General features: G+C 40.8%; 1 protein-coding gene across 1 annotated transcript in view; it reads left to right on the forward strand.

Annotated features, from left to right (window-relative positions):
- Positions 1-1,187: 1,187 nt before the first annotated feature.
- The window catches only part of fgf11b (fibroblast growth factor 11b), a 32,282-nt gene continuing 13,640 nt past the window's right edge, over positions 1,188-19,829 (forward strand). Inside the window, exons 1-2 of the mRNA XM_041953060.1 lie at positions 1,188-1,380; positions 18,339-18,449. Of these exons, the coding sequence (XP_041808994.1) occupies positions 1,188-1,380; positions 18,339-18,449 (304 nt within the window). The remainder of the gene's footprint in view (positions 1,381-18,338; positions 18,450-19,829) is intronic.

Genomic DNA, 19,829 nt, shown 5'->3' on the forward strand with positions numbered 1-19,829 from the left:
TTTAGGGGAGATATTGCTGTAAAATAACAAAATTGTAGCCTCTACGAGCAGTGATTTTGTCAAGTGGCTGGTGCCCGTCTCTCTGCCACATTTTCCCTCCCATTCCCATTCAAGCTCATTCTCACACATCACAGCCTCTGCCCACCCTCCCTCCCCCCCCAGCCCCCCCCTTCTGTCTCCCTCACTCTGTTTTGCTCTCCCTCTCTCCCTCTCTCTCATGAATGTCACCTCTACTGATGGTGGCTGCTGGAATTCACGCACACATACTCTCACAACCACTCGCTGACTTTGGATGGGAGGAGGAGGAGGAGGAGGAGGAGGAAGGGGAGGAGGAGGAGGAGGAGGAGGAGGAGAGAGGGGGGGTTCGGTGAGGACTGTGGGAAAGGAGCGTGCCATCGGAGGCAGAAGAGGAATCTCTGTCTGTTTGTGTCCATGTCTCTGCTCTGTTCCCGGCATCATTCCTACAAAGACCGTCAGTGTCCCGCCTGCTGTTCCACCTCTGGATTTAAGTCGCCTGGATTACCGCTTGGACTCTCAGCTCATTATTCCATGCTGCCACATTTAAATGGGAGGCAAAGTTGGACCTCCGTGGACTGCACAAATGGTGACAAACTGTTTTTTTCTCACGCTTTTAAGAGCTTCCTAGCATTCAAAATGATTTCACTTTTCCTCAGTAAAAGTGTTTTTATATGTAAAATAAATTGAGCTCCGTCTCTTTGCTATTGTCTAGGTTACTTCTTTTGCTATATAATCTTTTGAACTCGGCTACTGAGGCGCATTTTGATGTGAAAGATGAGTGGGGAAGAGGGGTAGAAATATGTCCCCATCCTCACCTTTTTAAAAGTCAGTCAGTCTAACCTTGGCCTTTCTGTTATTTTTGAAGCTGGAAATGTGACTGGCACTTTTTTGTGGGCTGTATTAGAGTCAGATTTTTGTTTTTGGTCAGAGTGGAGGATTTACGCTGGACTGCAGGTGAAATTAAATCTCTTCCTGTTCTTTCCTCTCCAAGGGAACCCTCAAACTAAACTCTTCCCAGTTAACCCACTTAGACGCACCGATCTCCCCTGTGGGGGCTTCTCTAAAACGTCCGTCCTACTCTAGTTTTTTTGGGCAAAGAAAAAGCCAAACCAGCGAAGGGGGTACTGGGAAGGAAGACACCCCCCTCCCAAAGGTGAGAGGGGGGGAAGATGGCAGCTCTCGCCAGCTCTCTCATTAGACAGAAACGGGCGGTCAAGGACGACCAAACCAACCGACCGGTAGCCAACAAGCGCAAGCCCTGTCCTAAGAGCAACAAGTCCTTGTGCCAGAAACAGATCCTGGTCCTGATCTCCAAAGTACGACTATGCGGGGGTCGAAAAGGTCGAAACGAGAAAAGACCGGGTGAGTCACTGCTATCGCTTTCATCTCTCTCTGCTTGTTCCTTTTCTCACTCGTACGTCGAGATATTTGGCTAGAAATGAAAGCTGAGCAAATGTCTGTTTTAATTTTATGAGATGACAGAAAATGGAGTGAATAGGTTTACATTTTTACAATTAATAAAATACTAAATAAACCTTTATTTGAAAATGAAATAGTTGAGTTATAATAATTTCAAGATTTCAAATTTAATGTATCTTATTTATTTACAAAGTCAATTTCTCTACTTGAATAAATTTGAAAAGGAATCTACTTCATTTATTTAATCGATCTGAAAGCCGTCAGAGTGCTTTTTATGATATGATTCAGTTTTCTTTTATCTCCTGTGCATTTGAAACTACAGATCAACGTTGTAGCAAAAACACCTTTCCATTAGGAACAAAGAATCACTCAGCATGACAGCTAGTTTTTATGCACAAGCTGTTTGCCATAGATTTACAGTTATCAGCATAACATCTGTTAACATCATAGCTCATAAAAGCTAACAGTTTCACATCAGCAGTTGTTTTCAGGGCAGCCACCTCCTGCAGCTTCACTTGTCTGATACACTGACCAATGGTAGCTGCTGCACTCAGCTCTGCGAAATAGAAATAAAACAAGTTGGTGAATGAATGCAAAACTCAGCTGAAATGACTTCCCATACTCCTAATGGAGCTTTTGCGTTCCCAGACATATAATTATGCAGAAACCTGCAGGAACAATAAATTGTGAAATTAGCGAAAAACCATCAGTGGTTTTATGCACTCGACTGTCTCTTTTTGCACATCTGCAGATTGTGGAATCCAATGCAAAACACATGATAACACCCAACTGCACTTGCACAACAAAGACTCACTGAAATGTTAACAGATGCACATACACAAACCCACCGTCAGGCTGACTAGTTTGTGTAGAAATTAAGATCTCTCCTTTGAATATATTAGCTGAATTTATGCCGCATCCAACGAGTGACACACATCCAGACCAGCGCACTCACTACAGCACAAAATGTGGTTTTGGGATTGGGATATTGGGGATAAAACAGTTTTTTAAAAAATATATATATATATAATTCAGTGGATGTTGTTTGGATGAATCAACTACTTGTTTGAGTAGTGTTTGATCATTTTGTGACATTATGTAAAATTTGTGATGAAAATAACATTTCTGGTATTTTTATCACAAACAATTAAATAGGCAAATTCTGGTGGACTGGCCTCATGTACAGAGTCACATCAGCCTCCCGCATGTAAACATTTCACTGTTAAATCTCACAGTAACACTGTCGTGACACCCACACCTGCAACACAACCAAATCTGTGTAAAAAATTTCCTGTGCTGGGTAACTCTGTCAGCCTCTCTGATGTGCGTTCTCTTTGAAAGCACAACTTCAGCACTGAGGATCTGAATGGGGAATTATGTGATGTGTTGCCAACACGACCTACTCTCTTACCAATGTGCAACTTGCCAGTGAAAAAGAAAAATGTGCTACAAGACAAATTAGTACATTAAAAAGTATACAGTCTCCTTGATGTTGTGCTTGGGGGTGCAGTGTGTTGTTATATTCTTCTTACATATTTCTATTCATAAATCATACAATGTGTTGCTATGATTAACATTTAATGGAAAGTGAGCTTTTGTGTTTAATTTCTTAATAAGGAAACCACTGTGTATTTTCTTCCATAACTGTTTTTTTTTTCTAAATGCATCATTGCATTAAGTCAGGAGAGAGAATAATGTAATTTCTTCATTTATTCGTGTGGTATCCTTTCTCCGTTGGTGTGACTGATAGACTGCTGAATTATTTAATTCATGACTGAGGAATGTTTTGCTTTATACATGCACAATTAGTAGGTGTAGTATGCTTCAGTTAAATTATGCATATTACAGAAATATCGCTGAACAAACATCCGCCACATACTTTCACGGCTGACTGGGGAAGAAACAGTGAATTTAGAGCGTCGCGTGATTTCCTGTCAACATGAGAATGATGAGTTACGAGCAGAGCCTTGTGTTTGATGACGACTTTCATTTCATTCTGCACCACTCTGTTCACATACGTCTAGTGTGCTTCAAACAGCATTGTAATTCAAAAACTTTGAAGTCCACAACATGGCCAAAAGACTGATGTGCTATAGATAAGATGCTGTACTGCAGTTATTACGAAAATTGCAGAAAGCTTCAAATTCAAATCAGCTGAAATTTGTCTGGCGACGAAAAAGGCCTTGTTTATTTCGAGGCATCTGTGGTATTGTTAGGTAATAGACTTGTTGGTACTGGCTCAGTACATTTAAGTCCTTCTGTTGTTCAAGGGGAATAGCGTCTGTCTGATTACTTCTCTGGCCAATCAGAAGCATTTCAGTAGTACTGAAACCGCTATGGAAATGTCTGTGTTGCTAACACCTGAATTTTCAGACTTTGTACACATGACTAAAAATGCTAACATACATTAATAATGCAGCTTTAGTTCTTATTTCTGTACCTTATTTCTATTGGAACCACTATGTTACATCTGTTCTGCATAGTCTGGACAATCCCTGTTTATACATGAAACTGCCTGTAAGTTGTTTACATAACAATACCAGATGTTCGTCTGGTGTGACAGTAGAAAAGGGATTGATTGTGTACACAAATGACAAGGCTCTATGCTCACATGCACCACTACAATTTTATATGAATATAATCATAAGCATCTTGGTATACTCCATTTGCTGTTTGAGCTATGAGGCTCTGTGTGACATGTGGTACCTTTTGGGGTTTATAGTAATATTGAGCAGCGAACACTGGGGTACTCGTGTTAAGAATGTGTATGTTGTGCTTGTTTCTCTGCTGTAGCTAAACAGTGCTAGCTTAGGTGGAGACTACCTTTAGTTAACATTTAATGTGTTCTCATTAAAACTAAGGTGGAGATTGACTAAAAATTAATGAACAATTCTAAAGATCATTAAAGTCCGGTTCATCCTCTGGCGACCATGAAAGTCCGAACGACCAAACGACTGACAGACTTACACTGCATTCATAGAATCACACCACAAGCACGGCTAAAACTGCTTATCTGGGCAGGTGAGGTTGGTGTAATGTCAGTAAGTAAGTAAATGGTTGTAAGTGAAAACGATTTAGGAGGCAGTGCCAGTTTTGTCTGTTAACAGAAATGAAACAGACACAGATGCCAAGCGAAATGGGCTTTCCAACTGGCTCACAAATCACAAATCTAATAAGTTTATGTGACACCTGTTGTTCATATGCCAACGTGCTATACCTGCAAACGCCTGACTGCAAATGTTGCCACCTACAGGCAAGGTTAACAAGCGTTACTCTTCTTATGTAGTTTACAATTGAGGAGAGCAAGAAAAATCATCTTAATTCAAGATAAAAACTGTTGGCACTTTGCCCAGATACATACTGTATATAGAGTATACTTTAAAAAGTTCTGTGGCAGAAAAGATTTAGAGATTAGAGATTATGCTTCCACATTTATGCAACACAAGTGCATATATTCTGTGAGAAGCGCACATCTCATTTGCACAAGTTAATACCATGTTACCAGGAAATAAATTTCTACTTTTTCTCCACCACAATTCTGTAGATTCTGTAGATTCTCTACCAGCTGTTGCATTTTGAGAGGAGAGTTTTTGTCAGCCGTCATATTAGCATCACACCAGCACACATAAGCTATATTTAGTGCTGCCATGAACCAACAGGCTACAGAAATGATAGGGACGGACATAAACCCTGCTGCTTATACATGTGTTGGTACAAAGCTCGTACTGGATGAGAACCATGACAAACCACAGAATCTGCCTGATTTTACCCGTCGCTCCCCTCTTCATCATCCTCTTCTGGCTGGCCTGTGCCCTCCCCAACTATTCAAGAGACCCCTTCACGTTGTGGCCTGACTGATGAAAAAACTCTCCCTCTGTCAGTGATCTGCAGTGCTGCCCTCTTTCAGATCAATTCAGCTCATTAATGTACAGCAATTAATCAATAATCACCCTCTTAGTTTGTTCAAGGTGGAATCTGACTTGAAAAGGGAGGGATATTGAGCTGCTTGCCCCTGCGTATCACCTTTAGTACCTTTCGCTAAGTTAGATCAAATGAGCACATAACACATGTGCATGGAAATGAAAAAAGAACACACATCGTCATTTACATCCAAAATTAGCCTGACAAAGAACAAATCATCTTTAAACCATCTGGATTTCAGAAGAAGAGAAATGTCTCCAGGCTTTACAGCAGTAATACCATAAAAATACAAATATGCATCAACAATAGCGGCACTATTAGCTGAGTCATTACAAACTAATGCATGCAAATATAGTGCAGACCTAGACATCTTGTAGCATTGAGTGGGTTGTTTGGCATGGAGGCACACTGTAGTATGTTGTAGGAGTAAGCATCCGAAAGGGCCAGTCGACAGTCGGAACACAAATGTAGGCCCCGGCTGGCGAGCAGCGGACCAGGTTACAAGGAGAGATCCAGCAGAGGATAGCATTAAGCTGACCCCAAGAGATCAGGGCTGCAAACTCGCTTACTCAACAACACCTGATCAGACAATGCAGTGTTAGGTAGCTTCTCATCAGAACTTTACTGACTGTGACAGGGGTCAGAGAGAGAGACAGGGAGAAAGAGAAAGAGACAGGAGGGAGGGAGAGTCTGCGGAGGTAAACAGAGTTTAAAGAGAAAAGCAAAGCTAATACTGATGTTGGAGAAAATTGTATCAAAAGGTGGAGGTGGGTGGCAACGACGGGGGTGGACACAGATAAAGAGGTAATCAAACATACAGGAAGAGAAGTGGGGAGAGATGGCGGTGGAGATTAAAGGGAAGGTGGGTGGGACTGGAATGAGCTGTGAATCAGCCTGTCATAGAGGCAGCACGTGGAGAAGAACATGAGATGGGAAACCATGGGGCTGGATATTAACTGTCACAGCTTCCTTCAGACATGAAGTTCCTCTCTTGTTTAATAATCTGTCTAGAAAGTAGGTTGTTTTTAATTGAAAGCTGAGCATTTTTCTTCTATTTAATGAATATTGCAGGTGTTTTAGTTAAAGTTGGGTGGGTGGGTCATGTCAGTGAGTGGTGTGCTGCTTAAATATAGAACCCTGTCTCATGGAAATAATGATTATATGCTACTTATTTGTTATGGGCAATGCATTTTGAGGGTTTCTGAGCATCAGAAGTGCTATGTTATGATACAACACACATGTAGTATGGAGGTGGTTAGGGGAAGTAAAGGACCTTGACAACAGAAACCTGTGTTCATGTCCTGACTCCCATGTATAGCTAAAGACCCTCAAAACATATTTTCTCAATCAGCATCTTATTGTAAGCAATGGGCTCCTTCATAACACACAATTTTGTGCAAAGGGTGGGACTGCAGGGGTCAGTTGGTAGAAGGTGATCATAACTTACCAAACTTTTAATCAAACTCTGGTGACAGTCGGTGAGTTGCTGACGATGTTGCCAAGCCAAGTCAGATCAAACCCCTTCCACACATTCCAAACATTCCACAATCCAAGACCAGTTCGAGACCTCGATCTCTCCTTAAAGCCATATTATACCAGAATTGGTATTTTGTTTGGCTTGATCGCCCTGACATTTTCGGAGTGAAACTCAATACACTCAACTCAATACAAATTGCACTTTGACCTGTTAGTCATGATACAGATCACTACAGCAAATGTCAAGAACTTTTATCTCACCAACAACAAAAAGCCAGTCCAGGACTTACTTTTGTCCAGTCACTCTCTGTTTTTCCTCTTTTTAGCCCATCAGCATCCTGTTCGGTCTCTTCGTCTCTGTTATGATGTCCAAAATGAGAATACCGAGCTAACTTGTTCGTATATCTAGCTGAAGCTGTAAAGTTGTAAAGCCTTCTGCACAACATCATACTCACTTAACCCAAGTTGCATAGTACAAGAACAGGCACTCGGGGTGCGGAGTGGGCGCCATTCTCCCTATTGCAAGTCAGTCTACCATCAAAAAGATTCTGAAGCTGTTATTTTAACGGTAAAATAGTTCCATAATGTTCCTTTAACCTGAACCAAGAGAGTGCCTGAGCATAACTATAAAAAAATCAAATATCTTCTCACTGAGCATTTTGTAGATATGTTCAGTATGAGAATTTGCGACTGGTTGGACACATTCAACCAAGATGAGTAAAAGTACTGAAAGCTGACATTGAAGAAAAAACCCAACAACCAGAATAAATGCTGCCATTGTTCGTTTCTGCAAACCACAGATGTGTTCAAACTTCACATTTCTTCGTGTTTTTCAGTTTTATGTTGTGACAATACTGTGGTTCAGTTCTGGTTAGGTTTAGGCACAAAAATAAAGATGATGATTTGGCGTAACATACCCAGTTCTGTGGCCACAAACACGGCTCGAACAGTGGTTTGTTGCTTGGTAGTCATTGGATGTTTGCAGAAACATAAAGTGCTAACATTTTACTCTGGTGACTGGGCTGCAAATACCTGGTCAGATTTGTAATCTGGGTTACTTTTATCATACAGCTCCTGTTTAAATCAAACATCTGCCATTTTTAGGTGAGGGTCTTGTAAAAATGTAACATTTTAGCACTTCTCTGAATGAAAAACAGGGTTTTGTAGAAAACATCATTATATCTCTCAAAGTAAGGTATTGAAAAAAGTACCTCTTTTGTCAGTACTATCAGAAACTAGGTTATGGTAAAAGTGCTCATATTGAAAATGATCAAACAATATCCAGCCCTAATCAAAATTTGAGAGATTTCCAAACAACAACAGTGTTCTGTTTGTCTGCATCTAGACAAGGCAAACAAAAGATTAGTGGTTGGTTGCTATTGAGGTCATCCGATTTCTGGGGATTTTCAGATTTGAACAACCCTTATTTCACCACAGGATCTTAAATATCTAGTACCAAATGCTATCAAACGATGAGGATGGGGATGCAGATGTGTAGAAGTAGGTGATCTGTTCCTTCCTTAAATTTTTCTGCAAGATGTACACATCAGATTAAGACACAATGAAAAAAGAAGCTTTTGAGCTCGAATTTGTCTTTTCTATTTAAAGTAAAAACCCTTTAGAGATTAAGGGATGGATTTATTCTAATTTTGAAGGTTTATCTAACTTTTTGTCTCTGGGTTGCAGGCACTCTTTGCACACTCTGCAAATAAAGTCAATGGACATGAGGGGATCAGGGGAGATCAGTGACTTTTTCCATGAGTATTATTACAGTTAGTGTTCAGAGTTGGCTTGTGAAAAGATGTTGAGCTGTAGAGAGGCTGCTGACAATGGCCTTAAGTCTTATTCCAAGTGAGGTGGCGGAAGGATGTGTGTACAAAGAAAGAACACTCTTTTGTTTGCCGTCGTCCTGAAGATACCACCTTAACCTCCCACACATACCTGCTAAATTGAATCTGTGGGTGCTTTGATTAAAGCGGACTAGGATAGATTGAATTTGCCTCTCACAAGAGAAAGACAGTGAGGATGGAGGACACCTATAGAGGTAATGATGAGAAGACAAGGAGAAGGAGAGGTAGAGCGAATGAGAGAGGAAGGGGGGCTGAGATGTACAGCAAGTGAACCAGGAAGTACTCTGATTAGATACCAAGGTGTGGGTCAGTTGTGTGACATACGACAATGAACAATTGCCGCTTACATAGATTTCCTTTTACAATCAGATGTGATGACTTTTAGATTTAGAAGTATCAATAAATTAATAGTTAAGCGCAATTCGCAGTAAGAGGTCGACAGAATGAAGGAAAGAGTATTCATGAGACTGACACCAGACCACCTTCTAACTGGCCCTCACTTCAGTGCCAGGTGTTTTAGTGACAGACTGCGAGATGCAGTGCAATCATTGCATGAGTGCTTCTTTTCTGCAAGAGAAAGTAAACCATAGCGATGCAGCGTTTGGTTGCACTGCCCCAAAACAAAGTGGACAAAAAAATCACTACTGCAAACATCACATGATTTTGAAAATACAAATGCTACCCAAATGTCTGTGGGAAATGTACTGTAATTAACATACTCAGAGACACTGTGGACACAATCTACAGTTTACACGGATATAAACACAATAAGGCAGGACAAACCTTGCCATGTAGCTGTGTGAGTATGGAAACTGTGTTGGCTAAACTTAATCTCAAACAATGTTTTGCTGAAATCTACAATGGATTCCCTTGCCATTCCCCATGCCATGCTGTTTTTAGACGTCTGTACTTACGGTTTTCTTCTTCTGTGTGTAAAAAAACACACTGTAGAAGGACAATATCAAAGTGCTTCAGCAAGCAAATCAATGCAAGTCCAAATTCCGAATTCTTTGTTGTCCATCGCTGTGCTGTTTAGCTTCGTTGTTTGTTTACTTGCGTGATCATCACATGATCTGACAGAGGTCTGAACCCCTGTGGGAGTGCAGAGGAATGTTTGTGTCTGTTTGTTCTGCATATATTAAAGTGTCTCTTTGTGTCCTTGCTGGAGGGTCCGTGGGAAAAAGGATAGGTGAGGTGTGTTGGAGAGCTGTTAGGCTCAGTGGTCGTGCTCTCAGTCTTTCCACGTTGCTCATGTGAAAGCACAGTTGAGTAATTGGAGATTTTAACCTTAATAAGATTGTGTGCTACAATGTTATCGTTGAAGCTGTGAGGCTGCTGTATGTAACACATCAAACTGAATCTCCTATGCTGTCACTGATATGTTCCTGTCATAATGCTAATGAAGCACATACGTGAATATTGAACGTGTGTCAGGGAAGCACCGTGCGTCCTATTTGCTTCTGCCCGTGTTTGACATGCTCTTGTCAGCACCATTAATAAGCAGCAATAACTCTGTCTCACTTATGTGAACTGCTGCCAATGTCACATGAAATGATTTATGAGGCCTTGAATTTTAAATTAAGAGGCCATTGTTGGAGTTGCAGGTGATGTGATACACCTCATTCATTTCTATTCCTGCTTTAACCTCGCCCTCATCTTGCTACCCCTCTTCCCCCTCCTCTACAAAACCCTTTCTCAACCTGTCTTCACCCATCTGCTGTCCCTACCTCTCACGCTTGTCACACTCTGTATGTTTGTGTCGTTCTATCACTCCATCACTGCCCTTTTCTCTTGCTATCTTTCCCTATTTTATTTCTGGACAAATGTAAAGCATTCCTCAGTCTTGCCTCCATGTTGTTAACTAGTTTTCCAGTCTTCATTCCTCCCTTGCTTCTCTCCTTCTCTCCCCCTCTATATCTTCCCACAAGGTTGATAATTACTAGCAGCACTGTAGAGCTCATGGCCCAGTTTAGAAAAGGAAAAAAGGGAGGAACCATGTTCTCCTTTTATTAGAAGCAGAATCGAATGCTACACAAGAGACAGACTCCCTCTTTCTTGCATATATGCAGCGCGCATACACATAAGTGTGTGCATGCATGCCTGCAAACATACATGACTGTATGCATGCATGCATACATGAAGAGTGAGCAGGAGAGGTATGGAGAGAGCATCCGATAGTGAAAGAGAGCGTGATGGGAAGGGAGGGGAGAGTCAGGGAGTCCTGAAAATATAAGCCAAGGAAAACCCCTGTTGTTTGGTTCGGTCAGAGCAGAAGAAGAAATGCCCTTGGCTGCTCAGTCATGCAGCCCCCCAGTAATTACCTCCAACCTTATCAAGAGGAGCTGGGCTAGAGGGAGATCAGCAAGTGGCATACTGAGCTCAAATCAAGCCAGATAAATACATTAGTGTAATGATAACCAACACTGAGCCATACACTACACTGATTAGCGATAAACCTCAACAACTGCTTATTTTTCAGAGCAATTACATTACAGCGAAGGGTTTAAGTGTCCTTGATGGCAGCCGTGATGCATGAAGTGATTACCTTGGGTTCTTATGTGCACTGACCTCATTTATACAGACACACACATAATTGCAGTGTGAATGGCTGTACTATAACAGTAGGCTCCAGTCTCCCCCAGGTGATTTTCAAAGTGATTATCAGTGCTGAATGTAAACTGATGAGGGGCATCCCCTGTGTAGAGGCAGAGGTTACCACTTGGATTAGAGGCAAGCCCAGTTTAATAAACAAAATGCTCTTATGACTATAATCTCTCCTGCTTTTACAAAAGTTGCACTTGTTAATCCGTTTACCTTTGAAAATTGCGAATGAAATATTTCTCCACAACATATCAGAACCAAAAGGAAATGCCACCGGAAATCCATCAAACTTATCTACCATGTGACTGGTGGGCTCACTTTGAAATGTACTTCTTGTTACTTAAATACTTACAGAGAATTAGATTACCACTTAAACATACAATGCCTGCAATAAATTGTGCTAAAGCAAGCAATTTAGCAATAGCATAAGCATTTGTAGCAATGGCAAAGGAAATTCATCTCTGATTTCCACCATATATACTGTATCTTTTCAAGCCATGTCCCTAAAGGCACTCTCTCTACACACAAGCAAGCTTGTCTATTGCAATTCATATTTCTGTTCATGTGTGGAGAGGTCACTTGGAAATGGGCCTGCTGATGAGTCAACATGTTGTCGGGTACGCTGACAACACCTGTGCGTTGATGTACATAAACAGACAGGGAGCCCTCTTTGACCCACACTCCACTGACCTGGATAAGCGAATGTTTCCTGTCACTCAAGCCCACACGTGTCCCAGGAGTGATGAATGTAGTCACACACACCCTCTCCGCGGGAAATACCCAGGACAGTCGACGCTGCAGGTTGTGTTTCTGGCATAGTTAGTGAAAGTTTCAAGGCAGACGTAGGTGTGCTCACCCTGAAGGATAATGTGCAGTCCCGGCTGTTCTTTTAACAACACGGCGGGGGATGCACCTCACAGCAGATGTCTCACACCTGATAGGATATATATTGTAGGATTTAATCATGATTATGAGCAGCCTCGACTGGCTCAAGAGTAAATGCTGATCCATTTGCTGCATGGTCATGGTTAATCACAGAAAACCTGAGAAAAAAGTAAAACTTTGCTCAGAGAAAAAAACTTGATTTGGGAATCTAAGCCTGCTCATTTGAGCTGAAGTTAAAAATCTCATCCTCCACCCTGAGCTCTCCACCACACTTTCAAGCTCAACATTCTCAATGTCAACATTCTCTCTCATACTCATCTGAATTGATAAGCATTGAATATAAGGCAGACACCGTTTACCATGATAGCTGACACGATTAGTCCATTAATTCATTAACGAATCAACAGAAAATCTGCAACAACACTGATAATTGATAAATAATTTCTTCATTTTCTCAAGAAAAAATGCCAAATGTTCTGTTACCAGGTCCTGATAGTAAATTGGGTCTTTGGGTTTCAGATTTGAATATGTCACATTGGACTCTAATTTGTCTGATATTTTATGATTAATTGAGAAAACAGTATGCAGACTGACTCAGTGAATAATTATTAGTCATAGCCCTACCAATACATTCATGTAAAAATACTCTTACTATAAGTTAAGGGGTCAAAAGCTAGAAAGTTTGGGAGCCACTGATTTACTCTTTGACAATAATAATAATACAAAATGCTAATAATTTTATGTTACGAGCTTATTGTATGTTTTTTATCTAAAATTTAAGTTACAGAAAAAGGTCTTCTAAAACTATTTTTGCCTTTGGCTCCCTGCCATATAAAATATGCTCTCACTGTTTGAATACAAGTATGCCCTAACATGCCCAAATCACTAAACATGACCTTTGAGTCAGTAGCTTTGCGAGTTATCATCTCCTCTGTTTACCCCTGTGGAGCAGCAGAGACTACATGTGCACACTATGCATCCTCGTGATACACAGGCTTTTTGCTCATGTAAACAACTCTGTGTGCTTTGCTAATCCAACCAGAGGTAGACTGCTGTCACAGTGTGTCACTATCTGTCAGTGTGCTTCTCCAGGGCTTATGAAGGAGAAAGAAAGTTGGCTTGGCTGGTAACGTGTGCTCACTCTTGTGTGGCTTGGACACAAACCATTAAGTTTGGAGAGGCACTCCAGCGATTTTACACATACAGTTCAGCTTAGTCGTCACAAGGAGGACTACTCAGCCTGTGAAAACACTGTGTAATGTCTTCTGTGGCTCTGGAGGAAGCTTTCCAAAGTCTGAAAAACTAACCCTGACGACATCATCAGGGTTTGCACAATTACATTGTGGAAATTTAGGAGGCAGGGAAGTTCTAATGACGGATGCTTTCCAGCTGCATTATGGGAAATGTGTTTTCAGAGCTTGAGCCATGCTTTTTTAAAATCTACTTTATCGAAGTGCAAGACAAAACCTCTCCATTACCCCTTTAAGACACACACTACTCACGTATCTGGTAAAATATAGAATTCTTGACATAAATGGAAAGCACTGTTAATAATTTCACATGAATTACTGTCGAAGTGTGTAAAGGCTATACATTTTGTGAAGAATGAGAGAATATCCAGGTACAAACAGATGCAGGTCTTGTTTTTAGACCAGATTTTCCAACCTTTAACACAGATGTGTGTTTTTGTTCTGTTTGATGTACTCCAGTTTACTTTGTAATTTGATGAAAGGTGCACATTACTTAGGAGACAATGTGACATGTTTGTTGAAACCTTTATGTATTCACTCTCAATGCCAATGTACCGCAACATTAACAACAATGGCAGAAAAAGTGTGTGTGTGTGCGTGTGTGTGCTTGTGCACGCATTATGCAGACACAGATGCTGTCAAGACAGCGAGAGGGAAGCAGTTTGCAGAATACGCATGGGGATGTAGTGCATCTCTGCTATTTGATGACACTGAGTGGAGTCAGTGTTATGATTATGCACAGTTTTGTTCATTTGCATGTTGTTAAAAGCCTTGTAGCTGCACTGAACTATTACAGCCAAAGAGCCTTACAATGCTACAGTGGATACAAGCATGCATGGAAAGAAATAGCAAAAATAACTTTGTGCTAAATCTTTTACTGAGTTACTCAATTACATGTCGTCACTTTATCACTATCTACTGACCCTGTACCCGTTTTATAGTGTTTATTGCAACAGAAATTATTTTCCTTCCTTCTGTGAAAGTCCAATAATTCTGTCCTGACAAACCCTGGGACACACACTTCAAAAATATGAGGCAATGTCACGTTCAACCCCCCACTTCCACCCATTTTAATGCCTGACATCTGACAGTCACCCCAGACAGAATTGAAATCCATTTTCTCTGCAAAAACAAAGCTAACTTCTGATGCAAAAAACATAAAATTGGAGTAGGGCCCAATCCACAAACTCAAAAAAAAATAAACTCTCTTTTAAGGTGTAAATATTTCAATCATACAGACATTTCTGGTACAAAATCCTGATTTTGTGGACCCAGCTCAATAAATCAAGAATGATTGTCATTATTAAATCAGTCACACAGTAAGAGGTTTGAGATGTCACCATCAATCCTCTTCAGTAAATTTATACGTATTCAAATCAAAAAGCTCAGATTAAATGCACTCTTGCTTGCACAGGCAAATAACAGATGGTTTTCTGATCCTTTCAACAACTTCATAATTTAGTCACAGTAGTAAAGAATGAGTGCACTTCCTTTGCGTCCGAATTACTAGAATTATACTGTATAAAGACGGCACACAGACATCTAGAGCAGAACAGTTTAAAAAATATGACACTGGGCCCAAATAGTTCAAAGTTGTAATATTTGTATGGTAATAAGACTCCACCAGAGCCATATTTTGTTTTATCATCTCTGAATCACTGTTCTCATAATTTGCAGTAAAGTACAACTGTTTTTTCTGGAAGCACGCTTTCATTACATTGGATCAGAATTTATTGTGTGCTGCGATGAAGGTTTTGAAGTTAGAGCCAGCTCCTCTACGTGAAACACTCGTCTTAGTGCCCCTGACACCAGGCATGGAAGTTTTGATTGCAGCCATATTGCACAAGCTGTCTATTGAATTTCTGCCTAAATGTGCTTTTTCTTCACGCACATATAACCGTCACTCTTAATGAAATGACAGTGTCATCTCATTCACTCTGTTCCCTTGCTGTCCCTCTGCTCACCGCTCTCCTCCCTGATCCTCCCATTTCTCTTTCTTTCTCTCTCTCTCTCTCATCTCTCTATTTTTGCATCTGTGGGGACAAGTAATGAACAGCCTCCCTACTCTGATTGGATGATGTATGAAATCATTAGGTGGGATGAAAGCATACAAAACTCAAAGGATAGGAAATGGAAAAAGAGAGAAAGAAGAATAAAGTGCAGGAGTGGAGACACTGAAATGTTTTGACAAGCAGCTTTGAAAGAGAGAGGATGGGGAGTGCTGCGAATGCTTGCATGTAACAATGGGAGTAGGTCACAGTTTCACTGATGCCTCAACCCTGGCACACTTCCTCTGGGAAATTGTCGTACAGTTCTCATCCCTGCATCTTCTGCCACTCTCTTGCTCCCTGTGCTAGTCTGAAGAAGACAGGAAGATTGCGCAGTGCCCCGGGTGCCTCCCTGGGAAGTGTGTGTGAGGGCATGGGCGAAGTATAGCAGAGGGGGAAGTCCCAGACGGCCCTCGGTCCTCGAGAGGCTCCGTCATGAACTGCTCCTTCATCCATGTTTCATCTCCCTTATTAAAGCTGCACCGAAGGAGACTGGTCAGTTCACTGACCAGACTAAATGCCTGAGCTTTAAGCTAAGTCAGGGGACCTACAGGGCTCTCCTTGCTTGTTGGAGTAGCCTGGCCGAGGCAGAAAGGTGCTGAGCTAAGGGAGACAACTTAGATTTCCACAACACAGAAGTGATTCTAGTAATTGAGGTGGGCACTGGTGATGTCTGAGAGCCGCTGCAAATATACTGTCTGTTTCTTAAATGAACGCAAAGTAGGCTGCAGGGACTCCGCTCATGAAACATTCAACCTCTCTATTCACCCTTCATCCTCTCCTGCACCACCCAGCCCTCTTGATTATGTATCTTTTATTTAGCGGGAGACAGACTCTCACTTGACTACATCCTCTGGTGGACCCAGCTCTTGCTAAAAATACCACTGGTCACAAGACAGTGGACTGATGCGTTAGCTTAAGTTATAAAGGCATTTTATTTTCATCATTTTATTTAAGCTTTAGATTAGCTGCTACATAATTTCAGATTCATTGTATGTGATATATCCCTAATGTTCGGTGAATTGGTCCAAAATTGTACCCTGAGCAATCCACTAATTAACTAAGAAATTGTTATTGAATACTGAAAACCTAAACTCTCGTTTTGTGCTAAATATTTTTTATATTTTTCCTCCTCCAGAGAGTAAATCTATCACTGCTAACAAGAAAAACACAACACAAATAGCTGCATTCTCTGCATTCTACTGTGAAGCATTTTAAGGTTGGATAAATGTCCCTCTATTATGGTAATGACATCAGAGATCAATCATCTTCTGCTCTGCCGGGCATCTTCCCTCGTGGTAAAGCTCCCTAAAGTCGTTACACTGATGCCCAATAGGCTATTCATGTGACTTTGATATTTTAAAATGAGTTAATACAAGAACTTAATTAGTTTGTGCTTTTTTAATTTGTATTCTGTAAATGTAGGAGTAGACCCTAAAGTGAGGTACAACATACATAACCATACATACATACTACACTGAAGTCTTGTATGTAATGTTTCTAGACCAGTTTGATACGGCATGTTGGTAGGCCATGAGTTCTATATGCTTTAAGGAAAACGGTAGCATCAGCATGTTAACATGTTCGCAGTGAAATCACAGACAATCTTAACATGACAAAGTTTAGCAGGTATAATGTTTAACGTTTCACCACATTAGTTTCTTGTGCTGGCATGCTAATGCTTACTAATTAACACTAAACTACAACTGAGGATGATGTAATGTCGTTATTTTTGTAGTTAGTTTTGGAAAAACTCTTAACAAACAACACAATTCATTACGATTCATCCTCTGGGGAGAATGAATGCAAGGAACTCAGCATGCATCCATAAGGACTGCTTTCTCACAAACACTTCCACTGTATAAACTGGGATCTGTGTGTAACAGCTGACCTGTGTATATGCATAGCAGAAGACAGAACATTAATTACCGTCAGATTATGACCAAAGCCACGGCTGCTGTGCCATGTGCATAAACGTGCATGTCACTCTAAATTCATTGACGGACTTATAGCTCCAGCTGCTGTGTGATGCTGCAGGTGTTTCATAAAGCCAAAGGAAAGAATCCGCCAGCTGTGGAACACAAACAGAACAAAAGGACTGATGTTCCGGATATATTCAGTGACAACTGAATGACATTACTGTAAGATTCATACATTAATCTGGCATGTTTCACACCTGCCTCAATCACATTACTAGCTGCATGTGTTTGATGGACATTTCAGTACATCATGTTATAGATGCAATACTACAGAAAAGCAAAAGAAACAAAATACATGAAAGTCGGTATGTGATGTTGAAGCTGTGTGCGCACCTCTGCTGACTAAAGACAGACATGCAAACTGAGGCTTTTGTGCTTTCAGCAGTTTTCATTATGGACCAATCTCTGGGCTGAAAGGTGGAGAAAAGCACTAGAGACGACTCCACTCGCTGTAAAAATAACTTTAGTGATCTTATAATAGCTACTTCTACGACCTGCACTATGCATCTTGTTATAAACTTCAGTATATTCTCCCCCTGCCTCCGACGCTCCATGTTAAGTTCCATTCTGTTATATTAAAATACCAGTTATGAGGAGCAGAAATATGCGGGGCTAGGCTAAAAGCACTCAGGATGGAAGTAGTGGCAACAGACCCAAAGCTGCCCACAATCTTCAAACTTTAAACAGAAACTGTTCAAGATATACACACTAACCGGTGTTCCAACTTGAAATGTTGCACACAGTGAAACTCCTCTGTGGCTCATGCCTTTAAACTCTGGCACATTTGACTAACCCTTTTTTTTCAGGTTCTATGAATCAGTGGATGTCATTTCTGTTCTCAACCTCTCTCACCTGTCTAAAACAATGTTGTTTCCCTGTGCTCTCTTGTAGAGCCACAGCTGAAGGGCATTGTTACTCGGCTATACAGCCAACACGGATACTACCTGCAGATGCAGCCTGACGGCACCATGGACAGCACACGGGATGAAAGCAGTTCATTTTGTGAGTGTGTGCGTGTGTGTTTTTGTCTGTTGCCTACATGTCATTGCTTGTGGTTGTGTTGTGCAATTTTAACCAAATTATCCACAGTCTGGTCTCTCTCACCCAATGCACACCTGGTATTAAAATGGAATATGTATTCGGGCACATTATCCGGATAATAAACAACCCAATCTTGCCTTTGCATTTTTACGCCGGGTATTTTTAATGCGTTCTTGTTATCCTCATTGAGATCGGACCTCTGTCCTCCCGAGCAAAACCTGAGCATGAGGTGCTGGCAAATTAGCCCCAGACTCCCTAAAAAACATTTTGTCGTTTTGCGAGTTGAAGTTTGTGAAACGCTGTCTACAAAAAAATCTTTATCTATTTGTCTCCACTTGTAAATTCAGCGAATGTAATACCTTAGGTTATTCCTTTCTTTGTATAAAAAAATATTGTGTCACTTTGTCCTAGCGTGTTGCAATACTGATGTGTAGGGTACTCTGTAACTAGATAAATTAAATGACTTTATAATAGCAGATCAGCTGCACAGATGAGTGCAACACACACCATCGCGCACACAGTTATTTTTTACTGTATATCATTAACTCCCCATTTTTTTCTTTTTTCACACAGTCCTGTTAAATAATGTACTTTTTGGTGCTTTCGTGGCACAGAATGACACATAACCAGTAATTTGTGTCTCTTGCTCTTTAAAGTTAAACAATAACATGTGTTTTATGCTGGCTAAAAACAAGAATCTGTAGGTTGTGTACAGCTACAAACATATTGTAAGGATTGTGTACATAAAGTTCAAACACAATGTGAGCCAGACTACCTCCAGATCAGGCAGCTTTGATTACATTCCGATCATGATGCATTTACACCTTGCTTTAATATACCTTTTTTCTGTGTCCAGATGCCAAGTCTCGATACGGACCGCATGTTAATACCAGCTGTAAATGGGGTCTCTCCCTCTCTCTCTCACTAATTAGAGAAACAGTGTAGAAGCCATACTGTTCTAATTGCATGCATCACCTGCAGTTTTCACAATCACATAGCTGTATGGAACTATGGAACAGCTCATACCGTCATTGGGAGTGAAATCTCCAAGTTTGGCAAATTTAAAGCTGTACCGTACACCCTGAGCTAAACAGAACACCGTAGGTGTCACATTGTGCTATAAGGGCCCTGCGGCTGAGACTCAATGCAAAAGTCAGGATTTATACAGCTCATCTGTCATATTTGTTCCAATTGCCTTTAAATGGGGAGGAAAATCATGTCAAACTTTAATGTGTCCTTGCTCATATGTAGAAATTCTTGCCATGTGTGTTAATCCTTAAAGCCACCTATGCTGTGTTTCAAATCGCATTACTGATTCTCAGTATTTGAACTTTCACAAAA

This window comes from Chelmon rostratus, chromosome 14, assembly GCF_017976325.1.
Source record: "Chelmon rostratus isolate fCheRos1 chromosome 14, fCheRos1.pri, whole genome shotgun sequence".
Classification (NCBI taxonomy): domain Eukaryota; kingdom Metazoa; phylum Chordata; class Actinopteri; order Chaetodontiformes; family Chaetodontidae; genus Chelmon; species Chelmon rostratus.